The sequence below is a fragment of the Schistocerca nitens genome, chromosome 7, assembly GCF_023898315.1.
Source record: "Schistocerca nitens isolate TAMUIC-IGC-003100 chromosome 7, iqSchNite1.1, whole genome shotgun sequence".
Taxonomy (NCBI): Eukaryota; Metazoa; Arthropoda; class Insecta; order Orthoptera; family Acrididae; genus Schistocerca; species Schistocerca nitens.
The window spans coordinates 337,322,778-337,337,978 of record NC_064620.1 but is presented as its reverse complement, the minus strand read 5'-3'; the positions used below and the strand labels follow the sequence as shown (position 1 = coordinate 337,337,978).

At 37.2% G+C, this 15,201-nt stretch overlaps 1 protein-coding gene across 2 annotated transcripts in view; it reads left to right on the top strand.

Annotated features, from left to right (window-relative positions):
• Window positions 1-15,201, top strand: part of LOC126195129 (probable methyltransferase TARBP1) — a 136,782-nt gene that overhangs the window by 40,000 nt on the left and 81,581 nt on the right. For both annotated transcript variants that reach the window (XM_049933625.1, XM_049933626.1), the window contains exon 3: window positions 5,901-5,972. In XM_049933625.1, coding sequence (XP_049789582.1) covers window positions 5,901-5,972 — 72 coding nt within the window. The remainder of the gene's footprint in view (window positions 1-5,900; window positions 5,973-15,201) is intronic.

Genomic DNA, 15,201 nt, shown 5'->3' with positions numbered 1-15,201 from the left:
TAATACAAATATTAAAGAAGAACTAAAAGAAAAATATAGACAAAGACTAACAAAAATACTGAAAACAGAATTGACAGCAAGAAACAAGACAAAAGCTATAAATACTTATGCTATACCAATATTGACCTACTCATTTGGAGTAGTGAAATGGAGTAACACAGACCTAGAAGCACTCAATACACTTACACGATCACAATGCCACAAATATAGAATACATCACATACAGTCAGCAACAGAAAGAGTCACATTAAGCAGAAAGGAAGGAGGAAGGGGATTTATCGACATAAAAAATCTACATTATGGACAGGTAGACAATTTAAGAAAATTCTTTCTAGAACGAGCAGAAACTAGCAAAATACACAAAGCAATCACTCATATAAATACATCGGCTACACCACTGCAATTTCATAACCACTTCTACAACCCTTTAGATCACATAACATCAACAGATACAAAGAAAGTAAATTGGAAAAAGAAAACACTACATGGCAAGCACCCGTATCATCTAACACAGCCACACATCGATCAAGACGCATCCAACACATGGCTAAGAAAAGGCAATATATACAGTGAGACGGAAGGATTCATGATTGCAATACAGGATCAAACAATAAACACCAGATATTACAGCAAGCATATTATTAAAGATCCCAATACCACAACAGATAAATGCAGACTTTGCAAACAACAAATAGAAACAGTAGATGACATCACAAGCAGATGTACAATACTAGCAAATACAGAATACACCAGAAGACATGACAATATAGCAAAAATAATACATCAACAACTTGCCAATCAACATAAACTAGTAAAACAACACGTCCCCACATACAAGTATGCACCACAAAATGTACTGGCGAATGATGAATACAAATTGTACTGGAACAGAACCATTATAACAGATAAAACAACACCACATTACAAACCTGACATCATACTCACCAATAAAAATAAGAAATTAACACAACTAATCGAAATATCCATACCCAATACAACAAATATACAAAAGAAAACAGGAGAAAAAATTGAAAAATACATCCAACTGGCTGAGGAAGTCAATGACATGCGGCATCAGGATAAAGTTGACATTATACCAACTATACTATCAACTACAGGAGTCATACCACACAATATCCACCAGTACATTAACACAATACAGCTACATCCAAACATATATATACAACTACAGAAATTTGTAATTATTGATACCTGTTCAATTACCTGAAAGTTCCTAAATGCAATGTAACATATACCGTACAGTTAAAAGGAAGTCACACTTGACCAAGGTCTGCGTCACTTTCCATTTTTAACCAGACACAACGTCTGAGAAAGGAAAGAAATAATAATAATAGCTTTTTTTCAACATCAAATGGTACACTGCACATGTACAAAGAAACAGTAATGATTACAGTTATTTGTACAATACACAAGACACATTCTTATGAATGCGTCATTAAGTTTCAACAAAATTACAATAAGATGTTTACTGATTTCTATTTACATAATTTCACAAAGCATTTGTTGTTCTTCATATAAGTATGGTACTCTTCTAATGTGTAGAAAGGGTGTATTACTAAAAATTTCTTAAGCAGATGTTTCAGTTTAATTGTAGGAAGAGCCATGATTTCACTAGGCAGTTCATTAGCTAATTTTATACCTGCATACTGAGGTCCCTTTTCAAAAAGTGCTGTTCTGTGGCTGCCAATGTAAAATCTTTCTTTATTTCTAGTATTGTACTGGTGCAAATCCAAATAAGCGTTTGGGTGCAGTCTTTTCACAAACAATATGGCTTTTAGAATGAACAGTTAACACCCCTGTTTTTGGAAACAAGTCACGACAAGATTCCCTATATTTTGCTCCACAGATTATTCTCACACTCTTTTTTTGAAGAATGAGTAGCTTATCTAGATTAGCTTTGGTTGTTGCCCCCCAAATTTCAATACTGTAGTTCAAGTGAGAGGAGAAAAGAGCATGGTATGCAGTCTTTAGGACTACAGTGTCTTTACAGAACTTGCTAATAGTACTGATTGCAATTTTTTTTTTTTTTTTTTTTTTTTTTTTTTTTTACAACTTAGTTGCTAGGTAGCCAAAATGTGTGTCCCATTTCAGGTTGCTTTGGATTGTTAGGCCAAGGAATTTTACACTAGACTTTCTTTACCAATTTGTTGCCAATGTAATTTAATTTCTTATCACATTATTACACTCGGCCTCTAGTTCATTACATGACTCCTTTTTACACACAATGGATGTGTCATCGGCATACAGAACAATTTTGGAATTTATAGTACCAGATTATAATATAGCTGATAATCTGGTTGATAATATTAATGACATAAATAATGTCTGTATGTGTTTGCAATGCGAATGATGTCAGATGTAGGAGGTATAAATATAAAAAGTTGCATACTTTGCTTACTTTCATTACATTATATCATATGGAATCATATTCTGGAGTAACTCATCAAACTGAGCAAAAGTTTTTAAAGTGCAAAAGCATGTAATAAGACTCATTTGTAGTGCAACTTAGAGAACATCATGTGTAAACTTGTTCAAGAAACTGGGTATTCTAACCACAGCTTCTTAGTATATGTATTGTTTAGTGAAATTTGTTTCAAATTGGCTGTTTCCAGCCAATAGCTCAATTTGATTTGATTTGATTTGATTTATTTCGTGTTCCATAGGTCCAACTGTGTTGGATACACAAGGACGTGGAACGAGTCAGTTTTTTACAAATACAATTTGATAATCTTATAGCATATACAGAAATTTAAGTACATAATTATATAAAAATTTATAGTCAATTCTTTGGGCAGCAATACAGAAAAAGAAAATACATATTTTCTTAGAATCATTAAAACGCTACAGAAAACAGATACAGAGCACACCCAGATACAGAGCTCAGGTTAAATAAAATTCTTAGTGGCATTATTCAACTTGTATTATATAATATTAAAATATTACAATTTATTTAGTTAAAAATTCATCTAGACTGTAAAAAGCTTTTTCTAGCAGAAATATTTTTAGTGCTTTCTTAAACTCACTCTTGTTATGAATCTTTGTCTTTATTTTGGGAGGAAGAGCATTGAAGAGTTTTGCTCCAGTGTAGTGGACACCCTTTTGTGCCAAGCTCAAATTTCTGAGTTCACTGTGTATGTCATTCTACCTCCATGTGTTATGCTCATGATAATTACTGTTTGGTTGAAATATATCTATATTTTTACAAACAAAACACATGATAGAAAAAATATATTGGCATGTAGTTGTGTATATTTTAAGATTATGAAAACTATTACTACAAGAGTCTCTTGGGTGCAATCCACATATAATTCTTAAAGCTCGCTTCTGTGCAATGAACACTTTCCTTGCTAATGGCTGGTTGCCCCAAAAAATAATTCCGTACTCAATGAGAGAATGAAAATAGCCATAATATGCCACTTTTGCATTGTTAGGTTCAACACATGTAGTGACAACCCGTAAAGCATAGGTAGCAGAGCTAAGCCTCTTACAGAGATCAATAATATGTGAAGAACAGTTCATTTTCTTGTCAATGTGCACTCCAAGAAATTTTGTTGTTTCCATTCTAACTATTGGTTGATTACCACATGTCACACTTATCTCTCTCTCTCTTTTTCTGTTTTTGTACAGAATTGAATAAAGCTGGTCTTACTGGAATTTAATGAGAGACCATTCACCTTGAACCAATTAACCATATCTGAGAGTATGTGATTAATGAGTTCCTCAAGATTGTTGTCTGTTCTACTGCTCATAAAAATTGTGGTATCATCAGCAAATAATGTAAATTTACACAGCAGGCTTGTACATGATGGTAGATCATTTATAAAAATCAGGAATAATAGTAGCCCAAGAATTGAGCCCTGGGGCACTCCACATGTAATGGAACTCCATTCAGAATCTGAGGAAGTGTCACATACTCCACCCGAGCTATTCAACACAACTTTTTGTTTTCTGTCTTGGAGGTACGACTGTAGCCAATTGCCTGCAACACCACTTATTCCTACTAATTTTGCTTTTTGCAAGAGAATCTGGTGATGAACACAGTCAAATGCTTTGGATAAATCACAGAAGACACCAAGTGCTAGCATTTTTTCATTAAGTGTTTCTAGGACTTCATTTGCAAGTGCGTAGACTGCGTCTTCTGTTGAACAGCCCTTTTGAAAGCCAAATTGGCTCTTGCTGAGAACTCCATTCTTCATGAGATGATCAGTAATTCTCACATGTATTAGCTTTTCTAGAATACATAGTATCAATGCTAGGAATAAGAACAATCTACATAAAGATCTAAAATCACTTACCTTGGTCCAAAAAGGGGTCCAATATTCGGGAACACATTATTTTCAATAAATTGCCAGCAACCATTAAAAACTTGGTTTCAGGTAAAGCATGGTTTAAACAGTCTGAAAGACTTTTTGATAGGCAACTCCTTGTACTCTATAGATGAATATCTTAACACGGACTGTTAGACCATCTTAAGTAAAAATGTCTGTCAGATTTCAGTTTTGACAGCACTTGGTCACAACAGTCAAGATTAGGTATTTTGTGTATCATAAATTTATTAAAAGTGCATAACTATGTTTCATTCTGACAGTGTATTAATTCTGTAAATATTAGCAGTTCCAATTTACTGTAGTGTACTCACAGATGATCTCACAAATGACCAGGGAAGTGAATATTCTATTCAAATATTCTATTTTTTTATGTTATACTTTCTGTCATGTTCCGCACCCACGAGAATTATCTCGTTTTTGGGTCTATGGAACAAAAACTGAATCTAATTTAATGTAAGTGATTTGTATGCCATGATGCCTGATGATGAGCACAAATGGCTCAAAACATATCACTAATATAAATTATAGTAGTTGCTTACTGTACAGTCATTTCTATGTACCTTTTGTTGTTTCACTGGCATTCTATGGTCTCTATAAACATAATTTGCAATTTAATTCAATTGTGTAAGGGCATTGATGTCCACAACGACAGAAATGTGATTCTCTTAAATTGAAGTAAATAAGAGTGAGTAAACAATTCTCATGATTGCGCTGCTTTAATTTATTGCAACGCCATTCACAAGGCCTGCGTAAGTCTTGGTCCATCACACTGATCCATGCTAAATTTCATGATCCCACTTATTGTTAAATCTTCCTGTATTAACAAAGTAAAATCGAGGATGGAATAACGACAACATGATGAAAAGGATGGACTATTACTCACCATATAGTGGATATGTTGAGTCTCAGATAGGCATAATAAAAGGACTGCTAAAGAAGTAAGCTTTTGGCCAAAAACCGTTCTTCCTAACAACACACACACACACACACACACACACACACACACACACACTCTTGCACCTTCATGCGAACACAACTTGCATACACACACAACCATGACCACTGTCTCTGGCTGTCATGGCAAGGGTCTTGTCTTGGCAGCCAGAGGCAGAGGTCGTGTGTGTGTGTGTGTGTGTGTGTGTGTGTGTGTGTGTGTGAAGAAGGCTTTTTGGCCAAGAGCTTACTTGCTTAGCAGTCTTTTAGTATCTGCACTATATGGTGAGAGAGGCAATCTATCCTTTTCATTATATTGTATTAACATTGTTTAAGATTAAAATAGCATTGTTCTATATGTATTTAAGGGCAAAGTAAGTAGAAAGAGGACATGCATAAGTATGTAGCCATCAATCCCAGCAAAACTGCAATTCCAATATTTTTAGGATAGGAATGAGACCGCAAAATTGTGATATGTGCCTTTACCAAAAAGTGTAAATATTCTTTCACACATGAAGTCTAGCTACATTTGAGACAGTGTACATGTACTTTAATGCAATATTTTGTTGTTTAGAATCATGAAGTTCAAATCTTTAGAGATTTGTTATTTCCTTACAGAGCAGAAAATGACACATGCAAGTATATAAGGTCATTGGAAGAAGACACAGTTTTAAATGGAATTAGAAGAAAGTAAGTATAATACCCAGTATACCATTGTTGTATTCATGTGATGTTATTAATTTAAAACTCTTGTCTGTATATCGATTTTGTATTAGTTGTTAGTAAGAGCAATTCTTTTTACCCATGTTAAAATAAACAAAAAAATCAATGTGGCTGCTATGGGAACCAGAACAACCTTATCCTATGCTGAACTTTCCATGGTCAGTTTGAAAGAAGCATTCCTCAAGATCGAGAAGCTGGGCATCCGGACTTTACGCAGATTTATCCATGTCAGTATTGTGGTCCGACCTCACAGTGAAGATGATCTACTTTGCTTTGTGCATCAGATTGACCTCTTTCCCCATCTCAAATTCACTTTATTCTTTTCCAATTGCAAAGCCATCTTTCTTGATGTTTACCTCCATCTCACTGAAGCTCATATCCAAATCTCAGTCCACAGAAAACAAGGCAATAACTAACGGTCCCTTCAATACAACTGTTGACATCCCTTTCACATGGAAAACTCCCTCAGTTATAGTAATTAAAACTTCCGGGCTAAGAGGCCGTGGTCCAATAGTAGAAATACTTCTCCCTGACGTTTCGTTGCCAGCTGCGAGCAACATCATCTGAGGTGAGTCTACGACTCAGGGAGAAGTATTTCTACTATTGGACCACGGCCTCTTAGCCCGGAAGTTTTAATTACTGAAGACGCCGGCCGTGAAAGCCTACACACTATGATCCCTCAGTTATAGTTTAGGCATCTGTGGCAAATATATCTGTTTCAACATTACATCCCTCAGACACTATACCAATACTATCTCCCAGCTGTTCCTCTCTCACAACTACCACTCAGATCTTTATCCACAAACAAATCTGAGCACAAAATTGTCCTCATACTCTCTGGCTAATTCTGCTCCTACTTTCAGATAACAATGTTTCTCAATCTTTTTGCTAAGTAGAGCCCTTTTTAATGAAATGCTTTATTGTGGACCCTGTGGTCGTGTTTGTATTGCATGTTTTAATTCAACATTCTGTAAATGGATTGTGTGCAGCACAAAACTGACAAAGTTTGTAGACATTAGTCAATTTTTTTTAGGATCAGTTGTTCAAAATTTTTCAAACTAGAAACCAAACTGTAAATTTCTGTAACAAAAATTCACACACATACGTTCATACATACTTATTCAGTTACAGAGCAAAACGTGGCTCACCTTCCTGATGATAGATAACAAAATGATAAGGGCTGCTGTAGATGCAGGTGCACTTTGAGATGGACGGCACTTACAGTTTGAATGACCTGATACAGTCACACTTTGTGCCGTCATTCGATCATTGTTGAATTGCCATCTGCAAGGTTGTTCTCTGTTCCCTGATAATATAGTGTTATTTGTTACAGTGATGCTGAAAATTCAGAGTAGTAACTGGAAGCAATGGTTAGCTCTTATACTTTTTTAAAATTTTTTAAAGGTATTAATTTTTATCGCTTTTTTAAAATTACTTTTTCAAATGTTATTAAAAATGGATGTAAGTTTCACAGAACCCTTGAGTGATCTCCACAGAACCCCAGCATTCTGCAGAACACAGTTTAAGAAATGCTGACTTAGAAGCAACCACCTTGTCACCCAGGCCTCTAATTTCCTAGTATGACACATGAAAATCCCAGACCATTGTTATATTTACCAAAATATAACATGTACTTTTTTTTACTTCGAAAATAGGCCGGAAAACTGGATGTAGCAAGTTAAGGTAGTGTATCTTTAAGCACCATTTCATCAAAATTTGTATGTTTAGGCTTGAAGTGATTCATTGTTGGCTTCCTTGTTAATTTTGAGTGTTCCAGTTGTATAAATTTCAGTGGATGCACATGCACCAATTTTTAATAATTTTTATATTGTTAGTTCAAGCTTCAGTTATTGTTGTGCATACTGTGGAGATCCATGTGTGTCATACCCATATTGTTGTTATATTTGCAAACTATGGTTGAATAACAGCATTGTTATCCTATTGCATTTAAGCTGCAGGTGATTGCATATGCTAAAGAGCATGGAAACAGGGCTGCAGAAAGACTTTTTCGGGTCACTTCCAACTGAAAAAATGATAATAACTTGGTAGAATCCGCAAGATGTTTTAAAGAAAGCACCTTGCAGTAAACAAAATTTGAGAGGTAGAATTATTTAAATGACCAAAATTTGAAGCAGAATTCAATACTGTGGTTTTAGAGAGCAGACAGGTGGGAATTTCACTCTTTACACACATGATCATTCACCAAGCGAAAGTGATATCCACTAACAAAGGAGTCGCTGACTTTACTGGATCAATATCATGAAGTTCGAGATTTATTAGGAGGCTATGTATGTGAACCAACAAGAAAATATCACAGAATATGCCAGCCAAGTACGAAGATCTAATTGTTGAATTTCATTGATTTGTCATCAGCGCAAGAAAATCAGTAAAGTCTGAACTTTTGCAAAGTGCCTTCTAACACAACTGTGGATTCCAAGGGCACAAAGAGCGTTATTTTTAAAACTTCAAGGCAAAAAAAAGGACTCATTAACAGTCATTATTACTGATGTACTGATGGGACAAAATTGCTGCCACATTTGATTTTTAAAAGAAAAATGCTTCCTAAGGAACAATTGCCAAAATAAGTATTTGTCCATGTGCACAATAAAGGCTGGATGGATGGAGGAGGTATAGGTTGTGGATAGATAAAATTTGGTGTAGGTGACATGGAGGTCTACTGAAGAAGCCTGCTCTGTTAGTATGGGATCAGTTTCATTCTCACATAACAGAAGACTTTAAAAATATTCTGAATGAATTGAAAACTCAGTTAGCTGTAATTCCAGGAGGGCTAACCAGTTTACTTCAAACATGTATGTGTCAACAGACTGTTTAAGGGACTTACAAAAGGGGTGGGAGGGGGGGGGAGGTGGATGCAATATATAGATTTTGGAACTACACCATCAAGAAGGAGGAAGAGACCTAGCATTTTTCAAGTTTGTGAATGTGTCAAAACTTCAGGGGACTATAAAAACTGGAACAGTGGTTAAATTGTTTAATAAGTGTGGAATTAGTAATGCATTGGATGGTACAGAGGGTAATTTATTTTATAAGGATTTAGATTCTGACATAGTAGCTTCAAGTATTTCTTCCTTCAGCTCTGAGGATGAATTTTGTGGATTTGAGGATGAAAATTAAAATGAGGAGCACTTTTTCATATTTATGCTGTGAAGTGCACATGTGTCGCATTTGTTTTGTATTAGATGTATTCAAGTGAGAAATTATTTCCCTAAAAAAAGTCTTAAAAATTGGGGTGCATCTTTTACAATGCAGTATCTTATACACTGTCGAATATGTATCTCTTCTCCCAAATTGCTAGCCCAGCAGTTGTTCCGGCTGTAAAATCTACCTTGTGCACCTGTGTGTCACCACTCACTCTAGCCTCACCACGGGTAAATCCTACAATATAAAAGGCAGAGCAACATATGAAACCACACATGTTGTTTATCAATGTATATCTGTTTGTTGCATGACATTTATATATAGGAGTACCATCAACCAAACTGACTGAGTGCGCAAGTGAACGTGGTAGAACATTATATCTTGAGAACACCCAGTACCCAGTTGCTGACCATGCTCTGCAGTATCTCTCAAGTGACACGAGTGCCTGCTACACCACACAGGCCATTTGGATTCTCCCACCTGATACTACCGTAGTTTCCCTGTGAAGTTTCTCTCTCATCCCACCTCCCTCCTGGACTTAACCTCCAATAACACACAGTCCCCTCAATCCCTTTATTGTCATTATTATATATTTTGTTTGTTTATTCATTCAGTTATTTTCTCTGTTCCTTTCTTATGTCCATTCCCTCCCTCCCCTCCCCAATACCCCCCCTCCCCCCTCCCCCCTCCCCCCTCTCCCTCTCTCTCTCTCTCTCTCTCTCTCTCTCTCTCTCTCTCTCTCTCTCTCACTCTCTTTTCCTGTCTTCTCTTCAGGTTTTAATTCCACTGTTCATTTCACATCTCGTTCCTTGTCCTCTATCCATATTTATTTCTTACTATGACCTTATGTTATCTTGGGGCTTATCAGTAAAATGTCTTTGACCTTCTATTTTCTTTGAAGCCACACTCCCTCATTGTATCCTTGTTCTCCCATCATCCATACAACAGGTGCCTCTCTCACTCATCCTGAGGCTTGGGTGACTTCCAGCAAATGTAGCCCTCTTTCCTCCTTGACAAAAGAACTAATATTTCTTCACACAAGCAAGCACACCTCATAAACACATGACCACCAACTCGCGCAACTTGGACCTGAATGCATATTGTGGTCCGAGTTACTGGAGTTAGCGGTCATTTGAACGCGAGGTGTGCTGCTTGTGTTGAATGAGTGGTGTGTGTTTCTCTTTCTTTTTCTAATAAAGACTGTGGCCGAAAGCATATATTTGAGTGTCTTTTAATTGTGCCTGTCTGCAATCTAACTTGTCATCTTTACGGTAAGTAACAGTCTGTCTTTTCTTACACTGTTGGTATTCCTACCTGGAGTTTCCATTGTTCGAACTAATATTTCTGAAAGATATAATAATTTTTTTCACTTTTACATTGTCTATTGCTATTGTATTGAAATTTTACTTCTTGTAGCTAAGTAGTGGACAGCCATTTTCTCTCTTTGTAATTTTAACATTTGAAGAGACACTGACAACACAAGGTAAAGAAAACAAGCACGAGAGGATTACTTATGTACAGTGAAGAAAGGTAAATTAGAATCACACATCCTGTTGGTGGCATTGTGTCGAATCACAAACTCAGATTGGAAAAGAAGGGGACAGTGAAGCAACTATAGCCTTTTCAAAGGAAGACTTATGGCTTTGCCTCAAGTGATTTAGGGAAACCATCCGAAACTTAAATCTAAATGGCCAAACTGGGATTTGTACCCCAGTTCTCGTGAATGCAAATCCAGTCCTTTAAATAACACTAGAGGCTGAAAAATAGTAACCATCACTGCTCTGTGGCTTTCTCCTCCAGTCAGTGCTTCCTCCTTGAAATGAATGTCAGCTTGTTCTCATATGATCATTGGCCTTCCATTCAGGATTTTCCATCAATGCATTAACTGGAAATATTCAACATTCACAGTAACTCATAGTGTACACAGCTAGCCATTAAAATTACAACACCAAGAAGGACAGAAAACAACAAAATTTTACTAATTGTGCCTATAGAGTGTAGCAGAAGGAATACATGAATAAATTTGTAAGTGATTGTGGGGGTGCACAGGATGCAAAATTTAACATACAGAGCTGTCATCTCTAGCAGTGACAATGACTGTAACTCTGCTGGGCATTGAGTCGCACGAGGATCACAAAAATAAGAGAAATTGGGGCTCATACAGAGACATGTAGAGTGCCGTTTTTTCCCTCACTCTATATATAAGTGAAACAGGAAAGGAAATGACTGGTAGTGGTACAATGTATCCTCCACCATGCACCATATGGTGGCTTGTGATGTATGTACGATAGTCATTTCTTAAACAATGCACACTAATTATTTTTACTTACATGTTTATTTTTTTAAATAGATCTTTACAGTCCTTTGATGTAGCCTCCCTGCTTCTTTATGACTGAATCCCAACATCTCAGAAGCCCTATTATTCCATCCAGGACATCATTTCTGTTCATATGTCAAATGGTTGGGTAATGGTGGTAGAAAGCTCTTCCAGATAATGATGTCCACACATAGGGTTTTTCAACTTCGGGAACAATTCAAAGTCTGGTGGACTCATGTCTGGGATGAAGGGAGAATGTGGCAACATTTCCCATCCGTATTTGTGCAGTTTTTGGGCTACAGTAGTGCTGATATGTGGGCAAACATTTTCGTGGAGAATGAGTGGCCCAACCTCAAGCAACTGAGATCGATCGTTTGTCAGAACACGGAATATTGATGATGTGGGAATTCCCGTGGCTTCATAGAGTTCCTTCTAAGTCGCATTCCGATCTTCTTCAATAGCACCTGCCCCACATTTCACACCTCGTTCATCTGTCTTGCTGCAATAAAGGCCATTTCCTGACTCAAGATATGTGTCATAGCTGTATAGTCCTGCATAGCCAATAGAACAATATGTCCATCTTCCTAGCCATGGAGATCTGCATGATGTTGAGTATGGCCCTCCTGAAGCCATCAATTCCATATTCACATGACAGTCATAGGATCCTGACTGACACAAGCATCAGTATCACCAAACAATAAACCTCAGTCCCAAAAGGCCAAGATTCCTGCTGCTGTAAAATTCCGACACATGCTGATAGATATTTCTCCGCCTTTGCACGAGACGTAAGATGATGATCTCACAAAAACCAACTTTCAAATGTAATTTCTGAATGACAGTAACATATGGTTCGTGGCCTCTTTGTTGACTTGAATCTCCCTAATTTTATCTTGATGGTCTTTTCGCAAGATATATTTTGGAGGAAGCAATATATTTGTTGACTCTCCTAGTATTGTATGCCCTTTGAACTTTAACAGTAGACCTTAATGTGATGCAGACTGCCTCTCTTGCAGCATCTGCCACTGGAGTTGAGAGAGCATCTCTGTGATGCTTTCGTGCTTACTAAATGGACCTGTAATGAAACATGCTGCTCATCTATGGCTCTGTTCTGTTTCCTCTGTCAGTTGTATGTGGTACATATCCCATATGGACGACAAGCAATACCCAAGTATATGCTACTTCCTTTGTTGGTGGATTGCATTTCCTGTGGATTCTTTCAGTGACTGTCAGACTGGCATCTGTTTTACTTGTGATTAATTTTACATGGTTGTTTCACTTCAGATCACTCCCTATACAAACTCCTAAATATTTTATGGAAGTAACTGCTTCCAGTTATGGTTCTACAATGTTTTAACCATACAATAAAGGGTCTTTCTGCCTATGTATTTGCAATACACTACATTTGTTTATGTTGAGGGACAGTTGTGATTCACTTCACCAAGCGTTGATTCTCTGCAGGTCTTCCTGCATTTCATTACAATTTTCTAGTGTTGTGACTTTTCTGTATACAACAGCATCCACAAAAAGCCTCATGGAACTTCTGACATTATCTGATAGGCCAATTCTATATATTGTGAAAAGTAAAGGTCTTATAAAACGCCCCTGGGGCACTCCCAAAGTTACTTTTACATCTGTAGACTTCTCTCGATTCAGAATTACATGCTGTTTTCTGTTTTCTAGAAACTCTTCAATCTAGCCACACAGTTGATCTTATTTCCATATGCTCTTATTTTTTTCGTTAGGCAGCAGTGCGGAACTGCCATCAAGTGCCTTTCAGAAGTCAAGGACATGGAATCCATCTGGACACTTACGTCTACTGCTTTCTGGGTCTCACGGATGAACAGAACAAGCTGAGTTTGGCATGATAGTTGTTTTCAGAACCCGTGATGGTTCCTACAGAAATGTCATAATATCTACATCTACATCAATATTCCACAATCCAACTTACAGCTCATGGCAGAAGGTATCCCAAACCACTACCAGTTATTTCCTTTCCTGGTCCACTTGCAGATAGAATGAGGAAACAATGACTGTCTATATGCCTCCACATGACCCCTAATTTCTTGTACCTTTTCTTCGTGGTCCTCATGCTCAATGTATGTAGGAGGCAACAGAATCTTCCTGCAGTCAGCTTCGAGTACCAGTTGTCCAAAGTTTTTCGGTAGTGTTCCTCAAAAACAATGTTGCCTTCCCTCCAGGGATTCCCATTTGAGTTCCCAAAGCATCTCCATAACACTTGCATGTTGTTCGAACCTACCAATAACAAATGTAGCAGCCCGCCTCTGAATTGCTTCAATGTTTTTCTTTAATCCAACCTGGTACGGATCCCAAGTACTGGAGCCATACACAAGAGAAGGTCACACTAGCTTCCTGTATGGGATCTCCTTTACAGCTGAACTACACTTTCCTAGAATTCTCCCAATAAACCAAAGTCAACCATTATGTCAAGCAGGACACTACAAATGCTGTATCCAAACATTATGGTTTTGTCTTTCCTACTCATCAACCTTAACTTACATTTTTCTACATTTAGAACTAGCCGCCATTCATCACATCAACCAGAAATTTTATCTAAGTCATCCTGTGTCCTCCTACAGTCACTACAGTCAACTTCAACACCTTACTGTACACCACAGTATCATCAGAAAATAACCGCAGATTGCTGCCCACACTGACCGCCAAATCATTTATGTATATAGAGAATAATAGTGGTCTTATCACACTTCCCTGGGGCACTCCTGATAAACCCTTGTCTCTGATGAACACTTGAGTATTCCATATGCTTGTACCTTCTTTAACAGCCTGCAATGAAACACCATGTCAAACACTTTCCTGTAATCTAGAAATATGGAATCTACCTGTTACCCTTCATTAATAGTTCGCAGTACATTGTGCGATAAATGGGCAAGCTGAGTTTCACATGGGCAATGCTTTCTAAAACCATGCTGATTGTATATTACATATTACATTCAAACTGAGACAATGTCCAAGGATTCTTCAACAAACCTAGCTTAGGGATATCGGTCTATAATTTTGCAGGTCCATTCTTCTGCCCTTCTTACATACAGGAGTCACCTGCTCTGCTTTCCAGTCACTTAGGATTTTGTGCTGAGCAAGAGATTCATGATAAATGCCAAGCTAAGTAAGGGGCCAGTGCCATAGAGTACTATTTGAAAAACCGAATTGGGATTCCATTTAGACCTGGTGACATTTCTTTTCAACTCCCACAGTTGTCTCTCTGCATCAGGGATTCTTATTACTATGTTGTCCATGTGGGAGTCTGTTCAATGGTCAAACAACGATACATTTGTGATGTTGTCCTGTGTGAACAATTTCTTGAACATGAAATTTAAAACTTCAGTTTTCATTTTGCAGAGAAACCAAGAAAATTCTGGTCCTATGTCGAATCGCTAATTGTGTCTAAGGCTTGCATCCAGTCACTCGTTGACCACTTCCATCCAGTCACTTGTTGACCAGTCTGGTGTCGCAGTTGGAGATAGCAAAATGAAACCCGAAGTTTTAAATTTCACGTTCAAGAATCTTATTAAATCATGGTGGCTCTCTTCTGTACTTAATCCACTTACTAGGCACATAGTTCTCCAGAGTACCATTTACAATCTGCGTAAACTTCACCCATAATTCGTCTATGTCCATCTTACCAGTAAGATGTGATGTCAGTTTGCTGTCTAAGTGAGATGTTAACAACTGCTTATCTGCTGT